This window comes from Thalassophryne amazonica, chromosome 14 (genome assembly GCF_902500255.1).
Source record: "Thalassophryne amazonica chromosome 14, fThaAma1.1, whole genome shotgun sequence".
In the NCBI taxonomy this organism is placed as follows: Eukaryota; Metazoa; Chordata; class Actinopteri; order Batrachoidiformes; family Batrachoididae; genus Thalassophryne; species Thalassophryne amazonica.
This window is the reverse complement of record NC_047116.1, coordinates 19,999,159-20,023,686: the sequence shown is the minus strand read 5'-3', so window position 1 is coordinate 20,023,686 and position 24,528 is coordinate 19,999,159. Positions and strand designations below refer to the sequence as shown.

The window sequence follows — 24,528 nt, the reverse complement described above, 5'->3', positions numbered from 1 at the left end:
CCACATCACCAAGCAAATTCATAGCTCATGGTGATGAATGCAGCACAGTCATCAAACAAATGTCAAACAGCCAAGAACAAAGTGTAATAATTATAAATGGGAAACTGAAAAAAAAGATCTTAAAGATGCTATAAATCAGGAAAGCCTACCGTGGTACCAAGAGGCCTAAATGCGGTTGAAAAAAACTGAGGAACTGCCCATCAAATGTGTTATTATTAGGATTATCTTCTAATAACAGCATTTTCTTGCTCTTCAGATTTTTCTCTTCAGGATCTTCCTCCCAAATATGTCTTTAAAAAGGGAATACCTTATAAACAGGGTCAACGTATATTCAGAACAATACAGCAGTAAATCAGTTAAATAATTCATGGGTTTGGTCCTTGATTGCAGCTGTGTTGGACTCTCCTTGAGTAATATATTGTATTAAATGGCTAAACCGCTCAACCATGGGGCACACTGATGCCACATAAATGTGGGACATCTAAAGAAAGAAGGAGCTATGCAATCTAAGTGACCTTATTAAAAAAAATAATATTTTTTATACAAAGAATTACTTTGTAGTTATTTCTAGAGAAAGTAAGATTCGCATGAAATGAAGCCCTACCGGAAGAAGAAAAAGTGGCAGTTCCTTGACTGGCCGCTTGAGGCTGGTTCCAAAAGTGAGCAGGTTACCATTTGAGTCCATGTTAAAATGTCCAACGTTAGACCAGAAATAAACATGTTTACAGCATGGTACAATGTTTGGTTTTGGTCTCTATAGATAGTTTCCGTGACAACAGTACAGATGGTGAATTTTTTTCTAATTTCTTAGTTAAAGATGCTTTAAGCCATAACGTTCTGCATAATTGGAGGCGCGGTCGTTTTGAGTGACAGCAGATGAGCTCCGCCTCTTGTAGCGCTTGATGTGGCTGCTAGTATTTATGGAGGGCTGTGTCAGCATTTTATTTCAAATACCTGGAATAATATGGCTTGCTGTGTGGCGAAACATCCTAATGGATCATGTAAGACGTCCTTGCTGCTATCGGGAGAGTGATTACTGAGAAAATAAGCGGCTCATAACTTTTAATGTCCAAACCAAACCATTATGACAAACACCACGCATTCTCCAAAAATATGATTTAATAAACAACCGAACAGAGGTTAGCCTGTTAGCTTAGCTGGTTTGGACACACAGATAGGGTTGTGCTCAGGCTTCTTTTGTCACACAACAGAGCCACCCACGCTCAACCTCTTTATCCACTGATGGGTTCCCTGCTGCTGCAATAGGTGTTCCAGGGGCCTCATGTACAAAGCACACACAAAAACCTGGCGTACGCCCGTCTCCACGTCCACATGCAAATGTATCAAAAGTGACGTGACCGTGGAAATGTGCGGTGCATAACGCAAAAATCCAGGCTGGCATACGCACGTTTCTGCAGCTATTGTTCCACTGTGGACATGTGAAGGTGGTGCTGGGAACCGTTAATAGTGTGAAAACAAGAAGTAATTAGAGTGATGTGTACATCAGAGACTCAATGATGAACATTTAACACACCCACGTGTTTGCAATTATATGTACGGATATAAAAGCATGCACAAAGTGATGCTTAAAACAGCACTAACAGTGGCGTTGTCCGAGGACCTTGAAAATGGTGCAATCTGACGTGTGTTTTCAGAGAATGCGAGGATTTACGTCCAAATGAGGATAACTGGCTCATAAACCAGCTTTGATTACCAAGGCCACTGTGACCGGAGCTGCGCGCAGAACTGCAGTTGGCCCAGAATGCAATACGGCGATGAGCCAGGGGTTGTCTGTGCCCACACAGGTGCTGATCACGGGGCATTTTAGCGTGACCTGACTGATCGGTCAGGAGCATGCCAGTCAACCTTGCACTGAGCCGCAATCATCCAAATGTCATCAGGTACATTCCAACATTACAGCACATTTTGCAGCGAGAGCCGGTCTCCCGAATGTAATCAGAGCTGTTAACTGCACACATGTTGCTATAAAGGCACCATCACATGATGAATTTGTTTCTGTTAATAGGAAACATTTTCATTCTTTCAATGTTCAAATCACATGTGGAAGCAGCACAGTGCACAATGGGGGGAGATTGTGTTTAAACAGTTAATTCGTGTAATTGTTCCGAGCAAAACCCAGAGCGGGCACATTTGGGCATGTGCGCATTCAAATATGTTTTTCTAACTATTGTTAATGTCTTTTTTTAATTTTTGCTTGATGGTGAGCTGCAGAGCTTCTTAACAGGCTTCATGTGTTCAGTATTTATGATACGATACGATACGATACACTTTATTGTCCCCTCAGGGAAATTTGTCTTGGACTCATGCTAGGTGCCTTACAAGAAAAGAGAAAACAAACAATACAGATAAAAACACAACCACATCCATAACAAATTAACATGACAGGAGTCAGGAGAAACACCATAAATATTGCATAATTCCAATTTTAAACATTATTGTTTAACAATTTAATAGACATGGGGACGAATGAATTTTTAAATCTATTCAGCCTACTCCGAGGAACTCTGTACCTTCTCCCAGAAGGAAGGAGAGTGTACTCTGCGTGAAGAACATGAACTGAATCCATCAGTATCCTCTGAGCTGCTTTCAAAACAGACTCTTCATAGAGTGAACTGAGGGACTGATATTGTTTCTTTCCGATTATCTTCATTGCATCATCAATTTGTCTGTTAAGTTTCGTTTTAAATTGTACAGAAAGATTGCCGTACCAGGCAGTCATGCCATACCTAACTAGGCTCTCTAACACTGCCTGGTAAAACAACAACATAATTTTCTGATTGACTCCATACAAACGAAGTCTACGAAGGAAATAAAGTCTTTGATGGAATCGGGAGCACAAACTGTCCACATGTGCAGTCCAGCTGAAGGTATTGTCTATGTGCAGCCCCAAGTACTTGTATGAGTTGACCTGGTCAATGGGAATACCATGTATGACCACAGGAGTATGGTCCCCAACAGTCCTTGGATCCAGAATCATTTCCTTGGTTTTATTGACATTTAAAACCAAGTGGTTGTCATCACACCACTGCACAAAGTGTTTCACTTCAAGGAAGTACTTTGTTGGACTTGAATCCTTGTGCAGTAGGCTCAAAATAGCTGAATCATCAGAAAATTTAAAAACAAAGTTATTGCAGTAGTTATTTGTACAGTTATTAGTATAAAGAGTGAAGAGAACAGGAGAACTGACACAGCCTTGTGGTACACCTGTATTTGATGATTTGAGTACCGAAAGAGCTTGATTAACTCTAACTTGTTGTAATCTATTAGTTAAAAAGGAATGATACCATCTGATTAAAAGTGGGTTAACATTCATTTCCTTTAACTTGGACAACAACAGGTATGGCTGTAATGTATTAAAGGCTGAGCTGAAATCAACCAATAAAATCCGTGCATAAGCAGTAGGATCTTCCAAGTGCTTAAGTGAAAAGTGGGTTAAGCTGTTAATGGCATCGTCAGTGCCTCTACTCTGCCTATAAGCAAATTGGAATGGATCAAGTACAGGGTTAACAAACGTCTTAAGGAAAAATAGCATAATATTTTCAAAGCACTTGCTTACAACAGATGTTAAAGCTATTGGCCTATAGTCATTATTTCCAAGTGAGCACGATTTTTTGGCGATTGGAACAATAATGGATCTTTTCCAGAGGGTTGGTACATACTGTACCAACCTTATAAACCTTAAATAAACCTATTTAAGGTTTATTTGTCAATAAACATGTGTAAATCGTGAACGTCACACCGTCAGCAGATGGGCGCCACGCCTTTTTAAGTTCGGTGTGTGCATGCTGTTCTACGTGTGTGTGTGTGCGGCCTCACACACACTTACGCTCTGTAGTTTCCACAAACATTTTTCCAGTTTCATGATGAATCCGTTTAACTGCGTATCGAACAAACTGTCCCTGTGTGTCTCCACATAATTTCCAGTCATCTATAATTTAATTTCTTTCCTGCGTTCATGTTGTCTGATGTGACGTTGTCCCTGCTCAAAGGGCCTATTTACATAAAATTGCATATTTAAATGCAGCGTGACCAGGGAGGAGTTTGGTTCCATGCTCAATTCCATGTTCAGTGGGATGTACAAACGGAACGTGCATGAATTCATGCCTACGTACACTTTCAGACATCTGAATATATTTGTGTGTACACCAACTTTCAGTAGAAAGTCCATGCAAGTCTTTATTTTGTACATGAGGCCCCTGTTCTCTATGGAAAACCTTTGGGTGATGTTGCACAAGCTTTGTCCAGTATATATACAGTCTATGAAAAATAATCAGAATGTGTCATGTTCCGGTCAGTTATTATCCCCATTTGAGTGTTGAAAGCTCGAGACCATCGTGAGTCCAGTGCTAATGTTCCTGTTGCTTCTGCATCTGCATCCGTATCCTTCCTCCATCTGATGGGAATATGGGTTGAATCCCAGCTGTTAGCGTGTTCATGCTCTAATGATTGAGTTCCATCCATGATTTTTCCACAGTGCACCACCCTGATATGAGCCCATTTGTCAAAATGTGCCAAATGTCATTACAGCTGCTTTAAGCTGCTATGAACATACAGACTCTGCACTGATCTGCACCACAAACTGGGACATCCTGTTGTTTGATCCACCAATGGATAAAACTTTAGTCGAATATTATCAAATAGGTGCCCACAGATAGTGACAACAGTAAATCAATGGGAGGTCTCACCTTTGCTCCTTTCACACCGCTGCAGTCACATTTTCCACACGATGTCCCGCAGCCCTGCAGGCAAAGACAAACTTCATGTCACTCAGATGGCAGCTATTTATTTTAAAATGCACACATTTGTCCAAAAGCACAGGCAGTTCCAGAAAGTGATCCCACTGTTAGTGTTCATCAGCTGCAGAGAATAACAGAGTGTGTGCACATTATACGGAAAATGTGCAAAAGGTGCAACACTGTGGCATCATGGTTTTAATGCTAAATAAAAGTCCTTCACCCTTTACAGCCTATTGGTTGTTTTGGAACAGTTTGCACCTAAATGACATGTACACAAAAGTAATGATTTATTATAGAGTTTGAACATATGCAAGAAAAGCTATTTCTTAAAAAAAATACAGAAAAATCTGTTGACTTGAGACATTCTCAAATTCAACAACAACAACAATATTATTATTATTATTTATTTTATAGCACTTTAAATGAGGAAATTTACAAATGCTAAACATTACATCAGAACAATAATAAAACTAAAAATCCACATCTGTAACAACAGTTACAATTAAAATCTCAAATGTGAATAAAACATATAGACTAGCAAATATAATTAAATGAGATAAAACATGATGAGGAATTTTTTTATATTTTGTCAAACAAATGTTTTTGTTTTTGTTTTGTTTTTTCAAATTTTGCATTTTTCGAAATGGTTAGGAAATATTTGGAGTTACTGACAAAACTGGACTTTTTTAAAATTCAGTTTTCTACATGTAAAAAAAGTCCCTTCTCCATTTGTAATTTGACATTTGTGCCTTGAAGAGGCCTGTCATGAGATGCAACATGCTGTTGCCATGGCTAAACAAAACAGGTTATTGCCTGGAGGTTACGTTACTGGGATTGCGGATTATCAAATGTTGTGTTTGGGATAATTTTGCCTGTGACGAGGTAAACTTTCCAAAATATCCATATATGATAATCTGTTGACAAATAGCAATTATAAAAGACTACAAACACTATGTACAGGTCACTGCACAGGTAGCTCAGTGGGATGAGGAGTTGGGACACCATTATGTAGGCCTGTGTTTGATTCCCGCTCTTGTTACCCGTCTGTGTCCTTGGACAAGACACTTCATGTGTCTTGTCCAAGTCTACCCAGCTGTAAATGATTGTTAGCCTTGACTGAGAAAGTAATCTGCATCCAATCGGTGTTCCATCCAGGGGAGTCGCAAACTCTCGTCTGTTTTACGCTAAAGAATGTGGAGATAATTATGTCACCAAAAGGCCCTGGTGCTATACAGGACAAGAGTACCACACACTAGGCTCTATCATACTCAACTGGGTAGTTATCGTATTAACAACATTCACTGATTTTCTGTACCTGCTAAATCCAATTAAGCGTCATGGGAAGCTGAAGCCTATCCCAGCAGTCAATGGGCGAGAGGCAGGACAGGACACCAATCTATCGTAGGGCTATTCAAAATATGGCACCCGTTAAATTATGAATTAGCCAATCCAACAGGCAGGTTTGCAAAGCGTATCCTGCCCAAAGATGATCACCCGAAAGGTCGACATCTCAATGTACTGTGAACCTTGACAGTTTGACACTGGTGGTATATCAAGAAAAGTCGCCATTCCGTGCAGGTGGGCAGCAGCCAGATATCTATCTACAGCTGGATTCAGCCCTCTCAGCTCCCTCCACCCCATCCTGCTTCCTGTTTTCTGGGGTCTCCAGAGACCGAGGCCTGGGAACTGGCCTACACTGCCTTGGCTCAGTCTTGCGTTGCTCTCCTCCTGCTACACTCCATCATCCAGCTGTTGCTATAGACATGTGCATGGCATCCACCCAAAAACCTATTGGGGGCTTTGGACGAGATTTACAGAAAGTACACAGCTACAGTACCCACAAACAGTTCTCTCAGTCTGTCTAACATTCTCACACAAATATATACAAATAAATGACTCCATCACAACTGCCTCAGAGCTTTTTAAAATTAACCATTGAGAGGCCGGAGGTGCCGGCAGCATCACATTCAGATTCTGATGCTTTGTTAGATCCAGCCGCCAGAGGATGGTGCAACAGTGTGAAAATAGGTAACAGACCTAAAGCACATGCTGCCTGTATGAGTACATATAAAAAGGAGAACATTATGGAGCTGGCACAGGCTCAGAATCTTCCAAAGATGAATACATTGGGGGGATAGACTGAGTATGGACATCACGCTGTCCAAAGCTCTACCTGGTCACCCAGCCATACATTTTCTGAACCTTCCAGATGAGAGTCACTTCAGTCACTGGGCAAGAAGTGTGGTACAGACTGGAGACAGGGCCATCAGTCTGTCACAGGGGATCTACCTGCCCTAGTACTGCTCCTCTTAAACAGTTTGGTGAATTTCAATAAAACATCACACAGTGCTAGCACACTATATGAAGATGTGCATGTAGGAAAATAATTCTTGTGTGACATCTTCAACAAAATATATTTGTGCTTCTGACTTGAGTTAATACATCATGCTGCATGATGTGGACTTCGTAACCGCAACTTCTATACAACTTTATCAATCTCAGTGAAACTTCACACATCATGAGTGCACCACATGAAGATGTGAATTTGCTCATTCTGATTCAACGCCTTGAAAGGCACGCAAAAGGACTATTAAAAAAAAAAAAAAAAATACAAGTCCAGTGTGGGAGCATGTACTGCTTTGGCACATCACCACATTCACATGTAGCCACCTTGGATCCTGAATGGCAACCACCCAGGCAGACAACCGGTTCGTCAGGCTTTTCATCACAAAAAATTTCTCACCAGTTGCTTGGTAAATGTTGTCACAGTTGCTTGCGTGCACCACAAGCAAGCAACTAGCACGGGAAAGAGGGTAAGAGGAGGAGGAGTATGACTTTGTGCGCTTGATCACAGACCTCTCGTTTTTCCTGGGGAAGGTATTGACTTTGGAAACAAAATGTCCCCATGCATCACTTGTTTCTGAGTAGGTTAATACAGCAATGTAGTGCATCACGTCCCCTTTAAAGGTTATGTCATCTATAATACACAAGGCACTCTTTGCCACACTTTGCCAAGTTGAGGAGTGCCACGTCTGACTGTTATTGCCCCTGACTTTCCTTCTTACATGTGCTCACCTTCAATGTACCTTTTAATGAAATTAGCGTGTTATAAAATAATGGGAAAACACTGGAAAGATGCACTGAATAATCTGATCTCAGCACTTGTTCTCTTCTGCATAAAATACAGTTTAACCTTCAAGCGACCAAATTGGGTCATTTTTACCCTGGGCATATATTTTTGTGCACTGATTTTCTAATTTTAATCATAAAAACGTGTCCTACCATGAATTTGTCACTCTATTTGTCCTGCATTTGTTCAGAGAATTTTGCAATGATCCGCCAATCAGTGTATCATCCAAACTTGTGACCCCAAAGGAAGATCTATGAGATTTTGGACATTATAGCTTCTTTAGATCGTATTGTAATTTGCCAACTCTAATCATTATATTTCACTGTTTTGCAGGGAAGCACGGCCAGCAGACCTAGAATAGCAAGATTTAAAGCTGCACAAGCAGTGAGACTGATTTTTGATGCCCAGAGTGAGGATGAAAATAGCTGAATTTATTCGGCACACACAGACTCAAAATAGCAAGAATACTAATAAAGAAAACAATTTAGCAACGTACCCATGTGCCCGAAAGGGTGCAGGCAGAAGCAAAAGCTTAAAAAGATTAAAAAGCTTAGCTCATGACTGTCACAAAGGATGACTGATGGGTTCATTGAGAATTGTGTTAAAGTATTGGCATATTTGCTTGTCACCATTTTTTTTATTTGATGCTATCTTTATCCTACCATATTAGTCGCTAAAATAGCTTGGTCGCTTGAGAGTTAAATGCAAGAATATGTTACTTCTAATTATCTTCTCCATTTTTCAAGTGTTTTTAAGCCAATTTCACAGGAGCGATTTCGAAAACTCAAGAAAAGTAAAGGAACACCTGCTGCAATCAGTGTCATAACACAAACAGAGGAAAATGAATATTGGCTCCAACAACGGACTACATGTGTGTTTTATTACTGAAAACCTGCTGGCTCGCGGCTACGGAGCTCCTGGTTCTGGATTAACGCGATTGTTTTTTCAACATCCACCAGGGGAGTTAAAGCACGTTAATGCAACAAAGGAACAAGCTTGAATATTGTCAACACCACTGAAGCAGAATGCAGCTGCTCCCCGTTAAGTACTACCAAATAGTCCTTCGTCACCTGCTGATCGCCGTCTGTCTCTCTCTCTCTCTCTCTCTCTCTCTCTCTCTCTCTCTATCCAGGCAAGCAGACATTGTTATAAACTCAGAGAATCCAAGGAACACAAAGCAGCCTAACCCGTGTGGCTATGACGGCTTTCTAAACAAAAGTACCGTAATCTTAAGGTACTTCAAAGTGGCGTTTTCTACTTTGACTTCTACGGCTTGTTTTCTTCCTACGTCCATTCTGCTTCGCCATAAACCTAAACACCAGATGGAAGCAATGACACGAAGACTAAACTGTCATTCGCACAAAAAAGTGCACGCAGCTGATGACTTACAGCTGTACAAATTAAACCTGTCTAATCTGGTATGTGTGCCCATTAGAAAGGGACAACCTTAGAAAGAAGAATTCAATTTACAACCTCTCCAACAAGATTCTTTAGAACCAGTCCATAATCCATGTTACAAATAGACAAACCTTCAGACACGGGTAAACACATAACCGCTTTGGCGGAGAAGAAGTAGTAAGTCCAATACAGGCAATGAGGCCCATCAGCTCTGTGTTTATCACTGCAAACTGGAACATGAAGGAGATGGGATTTTATGATTCTCCCTGGATGGGACGCCAGTTCATCCCAGATTCCCCAGTCAAGGCTGGTACCATTTACAGCTGGGTGGACTATGATAACACAGAGGAGGTGTCTTGTCCCAGGTACAGAGAGGTAGCCCAAAGCACACACTTGGAATCAAACCCCAGTCAATGTATTGGTAGTCCAACCCATAACCCATAGAACCACCTGCTCAGAGGTTATAACAAAAAACACTAATCCACAATATTGAAGCGCAAATACTCAATTACCTCCACCACCAAGGAAGTCAGGTCTGTTAGTTTGTCTGACTGAACAGGACTGAGCATATTTGGATGGATATTTGTGGAATTATTTGTAGGGGTGATCTTGGGACTCGAAACAAGTCATTATATTTTGTGGAAGATCTGGTCTCAGATTTATTTTCAGTTTCTTAAACATAGGCTGTGTCTCAATTCAGGGGCCAGATCCTTCAAAGGCTGCACTGGATGACCACATAAGTCATAGCGGTGCGATTAGACTGACCCGCCTTGAAGACTCTTTGAATGTGTTCAACGAATACACCTTCCTTTCCCCCAAAAACAAAGGGTATCAACAATTGGACAATTTTTTCCCCCCAAGACAATATGGTCCATGAATTAAAAACAAACAAACAAAACGGTGATTTCTGGCTCTGTATGTATAATTATAAATAAGTAATGTTTATATATTGAAAAATGATTACTAAATTATAGATTATGCCCACTATGCCATCTTGTTATGTACAGCTGTCAAGGTGGCTAGGCGACGGGGTGGGGCTAGGATAAGATAATGACGCAATCTCAAAATGCTCTGTGGTCTAGACCCTCTCATTTCAGAATGGTTGGTTTGGCTTCTGTAGTCATGGAAGGTCAGATCTTCATAGAACACAGCCTTCGAAGGATGCGGCCCCTGAATTGAGACACAGCCGATTTGACAAAGTATGCATTGGTTCCAGCAGATCTATGCACGTTCTTACAAGGTTGGGCGCCAATTATGTTTTTCCAATACAAAATTATGTAATGACATTTCTCTCTCTCTCTCCTCCTCTCCTCCTCTAACACGTCGACAAGGTCGTGGTACTCCACGGCAGTCTCCCCAGATTGGGCGGGACTCTGACCTCCTCCTTAGCTTGGGAGCCGGGAGGAAACGAGGAACCTAGACACACCCGATGGCAGGTCTCGCTCCACTGAACCACTACCCCGGACGGCCAATCAATCCGGGGATTGTGCTTCAACATCCAGGGAAAACCTAAAACCACACGGGAAGTGGCCTGAGTCACAAAAAACTCGATCACCTCCCGGTGGTTTCCTGACACCACCAGCGTTACAGGTGGTGTCTTATGCGTGATTGGAGGGAGTAGGGAGCCATCTAGTGCCCGAACCTGTACAGGTGAGGTAAGCGCCACCAGAGGGAGCCCTATCTCCCTGGCCCATCTGCTGTCCAGCAGATTCCCCTCAGAGCCCGTGTCCACCAGTGCTGGGGCCTTCAGGGTTGAGTCCTCATAAAGGATCATAACTGGGAGTCGTGTGGCGATGTGGGTGTGTCCCACGTGAATGTCTCGGCCCACCCCTAGCCCAGTTTCTAGGGGCGGGCGTTGGAGTTTAACCGCTCGGGGCAGTCTCTCATATGGTGCTCTATTGCACCACAAACAAAACAAGCTCCATGGGCCCGTCTCCTCTGTGCATCTGGTGCCCTAAATGTTGCCCTACTCGTGTCCATAGCTTCGTCAGTAGGGGGAGCTGTGGCCCCACGGAGCGCAGGGGCCGTGGAGCGTGGGGAAGGCGGAGCGCGGTCGGAACCGGAAGGGAGAGGGACGGCGCGTACCCGGCCACGCCCTTCGTCTCGTTCCCGCCGACGTTCTTCTAACCGGTTGTCTAACCGTATGACGAGATCGATGAGCCCATCTAAGTCCCGCGGTTCGTCCTTAGCCACCAGGTGCTCCTTAAGAACCAAAGACAGTCCGTTTACAAAGGCGGCGCGGAGGGCAGTGCTATTCCAGCCGGATCTCGCAGCCGCAATGCGGAAGTCGACTGCATAGGCAGCTGCGCTCCGGCGCCCCTGTCTCATTGACAGTAGCACGGTTGAAGCGGTCTCGCCTCTATTAGGGTGATCGAACACGGTTCTGAGCTCCCTTACAAACCCATCGTATGTCAGAAGGAGACGTGAAGTCTGCTCCCAGAGCGCTGTAGCCCAAGCGCGTGCCTCACCGCGAAGCAGGTTTATAACATAAGCTACTTTACTAGCATCGGTCGCGTACATAACGGGACGCTGTGCGAAGACGAGCGAACACTGCATCAGAAAATCCGCGCACGTCTCCACACAGCCTCCGTGCGGCTCTGGGGGGCTTATGTATGCTTCCGGGGAAGGTGGGAGAGGTCGTTGAACAACCAGTGGAACGTCAACGCTACGCACAGGGTCTGCGGGAGGGAGTGCCGCAGCGGCGCCCGGAGGGCGCGCTTCCACCTGCGCGGCGAGAGCCTCCACCCTGCGGTTCAGGAGGACGTTCTGCTCGGTCATCAAATCTAACCGAGTCGTGAAAGCGGTGAGGATCCGCTGCAACTCACCGATTACCCCCCGCGGACACCTGCGCGTCCTGTTCTTCCATTGGCCGTTCAACAGCCGGTTGACGCCCCTCGGGATCCATGACGCTGGCCGAGATATCCTGTTGTGAAAGTGTAGGAACACGGACCCACAACAGGGGGCGACAATGAACGGACAATGGAGGAATCAAATACACTGTTTTTACTGTTGTGAAAAAAGGGCACAACAAATACAACTGATAACAATAGAGAGATTAAGTCTAATTCAAAGGTGTCGTGTGGGCAGGCTCGACGATAGGAGACGTCTGTCCAAGTCGAACCGGAACCAACCCGATCTCCGCCGCCACCGGACCCCGGGGATACTGGAGCCGCCAAGTCCCGAATTCCCAGGTGGCCACTGCCTCCGCTCGCCGGATCCGGTACTGCTGGCAGGAAACAGAAACAGTCAGGTGTGGATGCGGCTGCACCCAGCAACACGGAGGGTGGAGAGTGCACCTCCACCTCTCGTCAGGAAAATACTGGTGAGTGCAGGAGTGTGAGTACTTATCCAAGAAGTCCAATACAATCTCCCGCTGTACTACTCACTATCTGCTATCCAACACACAAGCAACAAAGTATTATCGTCAAGAATACAATTGGCTGAGTACGTTACCTCTTAGGTATGGCGATATCTCTGCAAATGAGGTGGAGATGCCGTCTTGCTGATATACCTCCGTCTTGATTGGGATCAGCTGTCTCTAGTGATGGATGACAGCTGTCGTCCTGGCTGCTCCTGTGAGGCGGCAGCGCCCTCTGGTGCCTGGAGCCCGCACTCCAGGCAGGGCGCCCTCTAGTGGTGGTGGGCCAGCAGTACCTCCTCTTCAGCGGCCCACACAACAACATCTGTCCAACTGATCCTGGAGAAAAACTGCTATGTCTAGCAGATCTGAATGGACTTTCCTTCTGAACAGCCGCAAAGTCCTCAGGTGTCTGTGTAGAGTTGACAAGCTAATGATAATACCATTGATATGACTTAAAGACAGGACAGTCTCCCAGTGTCTTAAAAACAAAGCTTGATTTGTTACCAAATCAAGCTTTCAATGAATGAATGCGTCTTCAAATGCTCTCTAAACTCAGAAAAAAAAAGTGGAAGAAAAAAAACAAAGAAGAAACATATTCAGAAAATCAGGAAAAAATTACTCTGAAAAACCAACCATGAAAATAAATTACTATGAAAAACAGAAAAACTCAAAAACAGAAATAATTATTCTGAAAAACAGACAAAAAATAAATTACTCAGACAAACACAAATAATTATTCCAAAAAACAAAAAAAAAAAAATAAATTACTCAGAAAAACAGAAATAATTATTCCGAAAAACAGACAAAAAATAAATTACTCAGAAAAACACAAATAATTACTCCGAAAAACAAACCAAAAAATTAATTTATCAAGTGAATGCAATACGCTTCCGTAATCCTTACATTTTACTTTGACATCTATTTCATTGCAGACAGTGTGACTCAAAGACTTTTCATGTTTTTACGGTCAATTTCATTTGTTAATATACATCCATTCCTTCATTTAAGGCCTGAAAAATCATCCAGAAATAGTTCAGACGGAGGTCAGTTTATTCTAAATAGAGGGATTAAATCATCAACCACTCATCTTCAACCACTTACTCCAGTTAAGGGTCACGGAGGGATTAAATCATATTTTGCCAATTATCTTGTGCAGTCTTATTTACAGTAGTAAATAAAACACTGCCACCTGCTGGATATACTCAAAGAGAAAACATCTACATTTTTTTTATTTATTTAAAGACAATAACATTAAGAAGTCCTACGTAATATTTTTTACTCTGAAACTGCCACATACTGTACATTTCCAATGACTCTGTACTTTATTGTTAAGTTTAAAGTATTAAAGGACTGAAGGACAAAACGTAAATTGTTTTGTTGTCCTGCTTTAAGACTACTAATAAATCTAAACTTTTGAAGGTATTCAAGTGCACTTCACAAAAACAAACACAATCCCTTATAAGAAATATCTCAATCCGAAATACACATTTTGCATATTAAAATAATATTTAAAAATTATGAAAATCCAAAACACTGTACAAAGACAATTTTATGCATTTAATCTATTCTGTAGTATCAAATGATTATGAAGTTAACTGGCTATTATTACAGCACAAGTATTACAAAAATTATCCTGATGCTACTTCATTGTTTGCTGCATAGTGATTAATGTTAAAATCACATAAATGAATAACTAACGCAGAGATGTATTTCCATTATTGCTACCTTTATACAATCACTGGCCACTTTATTAGGTACACCTGTTGAATTGCTGACCACAACACAATAACACAAATAATTAATCAGCCAATCACTTTGCAGCAACTTAATGCATTTAGGTATCTAGACGTGGTGAAGATGACTTTCTGAAGTTCAAGCCGAGCATCAGAATGGGGACCAAAGAGGATTTTAGTGACTTTGAAGGAGGCATGATTGTTAGTGTCAGACAGGCTGGTCTGAGTATTTCAGAAACTGCTGATCTATTGGGATTTTCACGCACAACCATCTCTAGGGTTTATAGACAATAGTCCGAAAAAGAGAAAATATCCACTGAGTGGCAATTTTTTGGTTGAAAATGCCTTGTTGATGTCAGAGGTCAGAGGAGAATGGACAGACTGGTTGAATGGGTGATTGCGTGATACTTTCATCTCAATTTGGACCAAGACCTCAGAGGAATGTTTCCAACACCTTATTGAATCTGTGCCATGAAGAATTAAGGCAGTTTTGAAGGAAAAACGGGGTCCAACCCACAACTAGAAAAGTGTACCTAATAAAGTGAGTGTAGAACATAAGATTATTTTACGACACTATTATCAATATGTGCTATGTATAAAGTGCCAGCACGCTAGACTGAAAGCATAATGTGACAAAGGTAATAATTTCATATTATTTATTCATGTATTTATTGGGTATTCTCACCTTTTGTCCTTTTTCGCCTTCAAATTTTATCCGGTCACCCTGTGGGAAAGAACAAGAAAAAAGAAATTGTAAAGTTCTTTTTTCTTCATGTTGTTTCTTTTTCTTTCTTTCTTTCTTTTTTTTTTGTATGATAACGTCATTCATTTGTCTTACCGGCTCTCCTTGAAGGCCAGGGGTGCCAGGATCACCCTAAAAATACAATACATCCTTTTTTAATGATAAATAAGCACTTTCTTATAGATGATGAAAATTCATTACAGTGACACTCGATTATGTGTTGCTACTTTTGTAGTTATCCAGGTACTGTTAATGTTCTTTGACTAATAAAGTCTAGCAGTGACTCCATAGGGTGATGCAACGGAATTAACTCACTCTGAGTCCGTCATAGCCACGAGGTCCTTGAGGGCCGGTAGAACCGGGGGGTCCAACTGGTCCCTGGAAGAGGAAAATGTGAAGAGATATTTTTCAATTACACAAAAATTTAAATTAAACGGGTTCTCTCTGTATTAAAAATGTGCAGTTTTTTGACTAGAGGAGTGCCAACAGTCTGCAAATAGTCACTTCAGCAGGTGGTTTCACAGCGTAATATCATATTTTCCAGAGTATAAGTCACACCTGTCAAAAATGTTTAATAATGAGGAAAAAAAACATATAGAAATGGCACAGGAGTATAATTCACATTTTTCTTGAAACTCATATTTCACAAGAAACGCTATGGTTCATCATGTAATAAAATAATGACTATGGACAAACATGTATTGGACCACAGATTAGATGTGTTTTGGGCCATTTCAAGTCAGGTCAGGCTCTGGTTTGCCTGCTACTGATAAGCTTGTAGCCCGGTACTACCTGCCGCATTGGTTGACCCATCGGTGACTGAACCAGAAACCCCACCTAGGCTCCAGACTAGATGTGAAGGGTGAGAATGAAGATCTCAGCAGAACAAAATAAAATATCCTTCTTAAAGAAAAAGAAAACCCACTGATAATTTATGATTGGGTTGGTAGATTATGATATTGACAGCCCATATGAAAAGTTGTAGGCATGTGTGATCATTTATGTTAAGTTAAGAGCGTTTTTGTATGGCTGGTCTAATGCCACCAGAAGGCGGCCATGTTGGCTGCTATAACAGTGATGTGTGAGGTCACATGGGCACAGAGGTTCACAACTCTGCCAGTGTTGCCCTTCAGTATAGAAGGAGCAAAGCACGTAAGTGGCAATCAACATCCCAGATCCTGGATCGGTATCGGGTTCCGCTACCAATGTAATTCGCAGAACGGAATTTCTCGAACCAACATGCAGGATTTTCCGATGCTGGAGAGAAACCACGTCTGTGAAACCTCTTTTGTGTTGCCTGCTCTCTGCTGTTCACTGCCAAATGGCAAGAGAGGAGGGGGAGTGGCCAGTTTCTGCGCTGAAGGTGAGCTCTTTCTTCCGTGAGCCGGTACCAGAGACGAGTTTTAATCCACCCGTAATGGCAAATTTCTTCCCAGCTCTCGGGTTCAAATGGTCTGTGCCGCAGAGCATGGATATTCCGAAAAATTAACTGAATTGTGACTGAAAATCAGTCCCTTCAACGTTGCGAGGCTGTGAAGCCGCAGCTCGGAGCTCAGCTAAAGAGGACAGCCGAACGGGAGAGAGGGAGAGAGTGGGGGGGGGGGGGGGGGGGGGATAGAGGACTTTTACATCAGTGCCTGTCCACCAGCTTTCTGTGCTCACACTACGTCACAGCAGTTCCACAAGCAAACCTAGGTTTTTTTTCTGATTGGTTAAAATTGTGTCAATGGCGGCATTTATGAAATCGTTGAATTCTGCTTAAATGCAGACTTTTGAGGCATTTAAGCCCATTTAATACCTATCGTCCAGTCAGTCGCTGGAGTGGGAATTGGCCAGCCCTTGCCACTGGATATATCTGTTACTTCCCAGAATGTGCTGTTAGTATGTGCAAAAGCCAGCAGTGCTGTAAATGTTACCTCTTTTAGCTGGAGGACAGGATCAGCTGGAGGCAGGTGTTATGTTTGGTCTAACGGAGCTGAAAGTCTCACCTGCACTATAAGTCACAAGACCTCCTAAACTAATAAAAATCCTGCAACTTGTATTCTGGAAAATACTGCATTCCATCAATTTGAGGATTAGAGTCCATCAGTGAAATCACACTCCAGGTTGAGTGGTTAGAACGATGACCTGCAAACTGTTGGTTCCAAAGAGCACGTGATTGACCATCCTATATAAAACATACAGGTAGTCCAGGTATTCCAGGATGTCCCCTGTCTCCTTTCATGGGAATAATTCCAATAACACCACCAGGATCACCCTGCAGTAGAAGACAAAGATCAATGATTTCATCAAAGGTGAATGCACCATAAGAGCAGGTGCAGCTCATCAGATATATTTACTGTAGATGTTAACATTTCTGAAATTTCAGCTGACCTTCATTCCAGGAAATCCAGGGAGGCCCTGAGAAAAGGGGACAGAGGATAAAAACATTCTATCAGAATGATTATTGTAATCACAGCACACTGCACAGTTAAATTATTACATAAGTGAACTTTTTTGTTTGTTTCCAGTGTTGATTATTTCAGCAGTGTGTTCCAACCAGAATGCCGGCTTGAGCCCGTGTGAGTCATGGGAGGGAACTATGATGAAAGGTCTAATTTTGCTGATCACAAGGAGTGAGGATCGGCCTAATCAGCCACTGTAGGTCAAATGTTTTTGTTTTTTTTTTGTTTGTAATTATTAAAGTTAATTAAACTGTGATTTTTAGATCACTGGAACTATGTGCACTAGGTACTTCAGATCTTCAAGCCATATTCTGAACATTACAGCAGCTCTGTCAGCTCTGTTAATAAGCCGTGTACAGAAACACAACAGCAGACAGAGCCACATGGAGGAGCAGGAGTTCAGGCCACATTCCTGGTCAGAGTGAGACACCACTGCCAGGGTGATGGATCAGACCCACACAATCTGAAATTCCTCACTTTTGGATATATACAAACAGCCAGTTTGAGCAACGGGGCTGAGGGCCCTTCACACATAACACGAAAGGCGCAGAAACCGGAAGAAAATCTGTGAACCAAACAAGAAATGGGGAGCCATGAACCATCCACCTGCTGTCATGAGGGACACACGATCACACAGGCGTGCACACCACATTGGCTATTCATGCACGCTTGTGCACATATACGAACACAGTGCAAGCAGCTAGCATGTGTTGCACCACATCATGCCGCTGATATGGAGAAAAATAAAATAAAAGCCATCTGTATAATTACTGAAATTCACTGGGTTGATATCAATAATAAATAAAATAATAATAATAAAAGGGGACGCAATACAGAACCCTGCAGTTAAATAACCCAGGTATTTTTTTTTTTATTTGAACCTGCAATTTACAAAAGCTCAGATTATCAGATGGGAACTTTACCACTGACAGTAAAATGCCTAAAATCAACAAGGAGATAAACTTATTAAAAACAAAACAAAACCAAAAAACGTGACTGAAAGTGGCTTATTTGTGGCACCGTTGGCTTGTCATATTGTCATGGTCCTGCGGCGCGCATGTTCTACTGGACACACGTGACATTCAGATCGCCTGCTGTGTGATCTGACAGTCCGTTTCACATGCAGCAGTCTGCCTACGTGCGCTGTGTGCGGCCACTGCAGCCCGGCTGTGTGCGCTCAGACGTGGCTGTCTGACCCCATGTGATCATGTCTGTAAATACATTCAGCATGTCATGCAAGTGTGCTCTCCCCCTGCACGCTGTGTGTGTGTGTGGGGGGGGGGGGGGGGGCACATGTGCGATACACATGCACACCACACATCTGTTGCTTTGCAACGCCACACTCATGGGGGCACTTAGACAAATTTCACATCCAGCTCGAAAGTGATCGCCTGCTCACTATTTTCGTGCTAACAGTGCGAATGGCCACACATTTTCTAAGTGTCAAGCGAGTGGTGGCAAGATGTTCGTGTGCGTCACCTGGAATTTGCCCGACACCTGCCGCGAGAGGGATCGAATGGGATCTCACAGGGCACTCTCTGTCTTTCAGACGCTGGTGTGCCCGAATAATTGTAGCAATGACAGGTGTACGAGGCGGTGGAGGCGGCTCCGATTTTTCATGAATGGCATGCAATTCCTCCTTCGTGCGCTAGTCAGCTTCAATCGTATTATGTGTGAAGGGGCCCTTAGTTCTGAAAATTTGTCTGAGGTGAGAATAATTTAAAAATAAAATGTGACATTAATGCACTGCTGAAGGTTTAATGCTCAGCTAATGTTACCTTAGTCTTTTAGCTGCAGAATCACACTAAAGCTGAGTGAATGTTTTAATTTGTAAATGGTTCAGTCTATTTCTATTTTTACCAAATAAAGCTACAGCTTTTTTGTTGCTTTTGAGACCACAAAAACTCAACTTTAAATAACTTAAAGTTGGGGGGGGTGTTGTTGTTTTTAAATGTTTAGTGTTTCTTTATATTTTAAGAAATATATATTTTTTATTTGTCCCACAATCAGGAACATTTGCTGTGCAGGCAACCTAAATTCAGATGCACTTCCAGTGATGAGCTGAACATCATGAAGTCCAGTCAGAAGAAAACATCTCTGCTCTTCAAAATGGGAGAAATGTGTCTTCAACTACACCACCAGAGGTTGAAACTGCAGACGAGGCTATCATCTGGTTAATTAAATGTCCAGAGAGTCCAGCAAACCAACACCTGCTGCTACGCTTCAAAATAAAACAAATGTTCTTTAAACAGAAACTATTTTATTATTTTAAAATGCTGTTTCAGTTTATATTTTAACATTAAATGAATGAATCATTAAAAATGTCCATGAAGTCAAAGTTCAGTCAAAAAGACATTTGCACAGGTAGAAGCCCCGCCCCTATTGAACATAATTTCAAAACATTCAAAATGACTAGTCAAATTCATGTTTTAGAAATTACTCTGTTCTGATCACAGCATGAAAGGCAATTACATATTTTGATGTAATTACAAGTTGAAATGACTCAATTAAAAAAATGATTTCATCATGAAGTTTATGTCTCATTAAGAAATTCTTAATTAACAATCACACTGCAGTCATTGTTAAATCATTTCCTGTTGCATTTATAATAAACCTTTGTATTTATTTGCAGTGTCTCTTTTTCTGGTTGAAATGCAGATAACCTACCAGACTTAAAAAGGTACACATTAATTTCCATGCTATTTTATTTGTCTAAAAATAAATATCCAAGGTTCCTTATGTTAATAAATATATATATATATATATATATATATATATATATATATATATATATATATATATATATATATTTAATCTGAAACAACACATAAGTTATGGTTTTAATTTACAGATGAAGAAAGGTTTCTAAAGAAGCTTATATTTTATACTATTTTAGTTACAATTGTTCTAATGTAAGAACCTTTTTTTTTTTTTTACAGTAATCAGAAATTAATTTTGAGGTTAAAAAAAATCATCTGCAAGGATTTTCTTCAGAAAACGGCTGTGTATAAATGAGCAGTTCTGTGACACGTTTCTGCCACTGATCTGTATATAATAGTGTTTTATACAGATGAGTGGTTTCTGCACTGCAGTCTTCTGTGATTTGGCCTGATGCCTCATTTCTATTGGACAGTGCGAAGCTACGTCACAGCGCACAGTGACAAAAGTTGGATTGGGTTGAACTTTGACTGTGGCAGCTTGACGACAAGCGGCAATGTGCGCTCCGGCAGGGCATTGCATTAGCTCTGCTTTTGACGTGACGTCTCATTGAAAATAATGGTTTTTAGAATGATCTGCAACACGCCTAACGCCCTCAATGCTTGCAATGTGAAAGGCCCTTTTGTCTTCCATGTCATAGAATAAAGGTGGTGTCACATTATGGCGTAGTTTCCTAAATAAACTGGAATCAAGAAATGACAGGAGAACTGTCCTGAAGGACCAGTAGTTCCTGTCACATTAGCAGTGAGGAGTAGATGGTATTCTGGAACTTGCTGACATTTGAATGTTACCTGATTTCACCTCCCCCCCCCCCAAAAAAAGGTCAAGGTCAATGCTCTATGAGCTAATGGAAAAAAGAACTTAAATTTCAAATATCTTGGCTTTTTGCAACTTGTGGTCAAATAATCTTGCAGCAAATGCCACACACATGCATACACGCACACACGCACACACACACACACACACACACACACACACACACACACACACACACACATGTTGATGCTGATGTCTGTGCGCATGAGGCCAATTATAACAAATCCTCAGTCACATCTGACAAGTGGACTGTGGATCGATGCTAAAAAGCCCCCCTTGGGTCAGTTTACAAGCAAACAGGTGCCTTAAAACAGCGGGAACGGGTGTTTTGAAACAGTGGCAAACGTGTGAGCACTGGATTCAACATTACCTGACAGAAAACAGTTAAGACTTGAAAAAGTCAAGGCAGACAGTAGCACTGTCAAATAAATGCCTATTTAAATTTGCGTATTTTGTGTCTAATTTCTTCTTCTTATGATTAAATTTCTGTTTATATAAGTAAGTATATAAGTAATAAGTTTGGGTCTGCAATAATATGATGTCAAGCAATTGTGCAGCCAACACTGCAAAAACTGATATCTAAGAAAGTTTTTTTTTTTTAAAAAAAGACCTGTTTAAAGAAACTTTGACTACATTTTTGTCTAAACAGAAAACTAATCTTGTCAAGCATTTTTTTTTACATAAGAAATAATGTCTTATTTTGCAAAATGTATCACTTTTTCTTGTTTTTCCAGCTAATATCAAGCTGTATTTATCCAGTAACAAATAAAGGCAATGGATTTGAAACCATCCAAGAAAAGGAACAAGACTGTTTTCCTTATTTTAAGACAGAGACTAATCAAAAAATAAGAATTCTGTCTAATTTTAAGGCACATTTTGATTATTCAGTGCCTTGACATTTTGCTAGTTTTGTGAATTCTAACCAAGTAAATTTTTCGTACCCCACTGGCAGATTTTTTGCTTAATAAAAGAAAATTTGGCTAGATTTCAGACGATTTGGTTCATTTTGAGAGGGACAGTTTTTGCAGTGAAGGCTGCATAGACAGAACCCATTCCGCGCCGTGGCAGCGGGATCTAAATGGTGATGGCCATTTGTTATGTGCAGCTGCTTACAGGGGGTCCTTGAAGACCGGGAAATCCAGGAATACCATCCTTGCCTCTTTCTCCCTGGAACACATTCATAGGAAGGGGCAAACAGGAAATGTTCTGGTTATGCATCAGAAGTGAAAAAGCAGAACCCTCGAAAACAAATCAATTTTAAAACACTCTAGGTGTTTTCGAGGTGGCTTACTTTAGTTCCATTGCATCCTGGGACACCTGGTTGACCTGGTGGGCCATCATTCCCGTCAATACCCTATAAATACAAATGCATGTAGAGTTATTTTTCCAATTACTACCCTGTCTTACCCGCGGCCTACTGAATGATAACATGCTCTAGATGCTAACTGTACGCTGCAATGTTCTTTAGTCAAGAGATGTTTGGAGCATGCCTCACTCTCTCTATCCTCATTTCCCATCTGTCCAGACATTGTGCTATAAAATAAAAGCAAAATGTCAAAAATATAAAAAAAATACAATGTAATTAAAATTTAAAAGGCACTTACTGGTAGTCCTGGGTTCCCTGGGAATCCTGGCAGGCCCGGAGGACCCTACAACATTAACATTACTGTGTCAAACTCCAACCAACAAAACCAACAACATGCAGGCTCAGCTTGTCCTTCTGGTTGTCAGGCACTTACTCGCACTCCTTTCAGTCCAGGTGCACCAGCCTCACCCAAGTCTCCCTACAGAGATACAAATGTCATTGTGTTTATTTTGACTTTGATACAGACACACAAAAAAAAAGAGTTAATGAGCCATCAGTGGAACTGAAATGTAAAATACGTAACCACTAGTCCAGTAGTGTTCTGATGACTCTGAATAATTGTCAACCAAGACGCCCTAACATGATCTGGAGCCTTTAGTATCTTTGAGTGAGTCTCTCACTATGGAGCTCCTTAGCTACCTCAGTGGTCTCTGCCAGAGAGATCACTGAGGTAGCTAAGGACAACCCCAGAAGTCTTCAGTCAAGGTCAGCAGAACATTCAGAATGTTTAGTTTTGGGAATCTTGAGGGTTTAAGCCTTGGCCTTTGTGGTTTGGGCCCTGGTCTCTGGGATTTGGGCCTTGATGGTTGGCCATTGACTACAACAATGGATAGAACTTTTGGGCAGTACAACATGTACTGCAGCTGCAGTTCTTCTAGCCCCATGACATCGCTCAGCTGCTCCACAAATACATATTTAAATACTTTTTTGAATACATTTTAGCAAAAAAGAAAAGAAAAAAAAACCCACAGATCCTCAGAATCCTTGGAACTGTTTCAGAACAGAACTCGCCAAGTGTGTGCTACAAAGAAGAGAGGATGAGCCAACCTTGAAGCCCATTGGTCCTGGAGGCCCTTCAGGTCCCTGAACTCCTGGGAATCCCATATTACCCTGAAGACCTGGAAATCCAAGTTCACCCTGCGAAGTACACAATCAGAATCAGACCAAACTATAAGACAAGGAACACTTTCAGGTACAAATGTTCAGTTCTGGAGCCGTTTCACAATGAAGTCAACAGTGAGTGTCAGCAGCCTCACAACAACAGTAAACCACACTCAAACTGGATTCATCAGTCAGATTGTGTGGAGGTAATCTTTAAGGGATTAAAAACACATTAATGTGGATTCCTTCTGAAATAAATAAACTTGCCAACCAACTGGATCAATCAAGACAATTTGACCAAGAGAACTGTTGAGGGAGGGAATACAACCTACAACTGTACAAAAATAAGCAATACATATTGATATGACTCAAAACAAAAAGTTGCCAGATAATTTACATAAAATCAGGACACAGCAGACCTGTGTCTCTTTTATTCCTGTTTACTGGAGAGAGGTTTAATTTTTCATTGCAGTTTTGTTGTTGTTGTGGTTATTGGTGGATTTATTCTTACCTTCATATTGTGTTTATTTTGATACACACTAAGGTTTTACTTCTCTTACTGGTGGCATTTCTTTATTCATGTGAAGATTTTATGTAACCTTGATCTGGGACGCTCTCTTTTGTTTAACCAACCAAATGTGCTTTGGGATGTTCTCAATAAAGCTGAAGTCAAATGGATGAATATAATTATATGTATATTCTGACAACCTTTAAGATTTTAGCACCAATCCTTTTTTGCTCGTGGTTTCTCCATCACAGCCAGTGTTAATTTTAAGTTTAACACCGGTGTCCTTCCTGATGCAACTCCACATTACCTGGAGAATGTGCACGGGTGGTGTTAAATCAAGACCCTTCTGTTTTGTAAGCATGTGCGCTAACCACTTCCGTCACTGAACAGTCTATTTATTTCAGTGCAAATGTCAAATTAATGCAACATATTTTCTTTTGGAAACATAATTCTA

The 24,528-nt window shown here is 41.5% G+C and overlaps 1 protein-coding gene across 2 annotated transcripts in view; it reads right to left on the bottom strand.

Moving 5' to 3' along the window:
• col4a1 (collagen, type IV, alpha 1) overlaps positions 1-24,528 on the bottom strand; it is a 105,720-nt gene that overhangs the window by 60,924 nt on the left and 20,268 nt on the right. The window contains exons 3-12 of one of the 2 annotated variants that reach the window (XM_034185807.1): positions 23,513-23,602; positions 22,839-22,883; positions 22,704-22,748; positions 22,391-22,453; positions 22,213-22,266; positions 17,495-17,521; positions 17,304-17,378; positions 15,437-15,499; positions 15,218-15,253; positions 15,065-15,103 (exon numbers count right to left, since the gene is read on the bottom strand). In XM_034185807.1, the coding sequence (XP_034041698.1) occupies positions 15,065-15,103; positions 15,218-15,253; positions 15,437-15,499; positions 17,304-17,378; positions 17,495-17,521; positions 22,213-22,266; positions 22,391-22,453; positions 22,704-22,748; positions 22,839-22,883; positions 23,513-23,602 (537 nt within the window). The remainder of the gene's footprint in view (positions 1-15,064; positions 15,104-15,217; positions 15,254-15,436; positions 15,500-17,303; positions 17,379-17,494; positions 17,522-22,212; positions 22,267-22,390; positions 22,454-22,703; positions 22,749-22,838; positions 22,884-23,512; positions 23,603-24,528) is intronic. The other variant, XM_034185808.1, reaches the window with a different exon arrangement.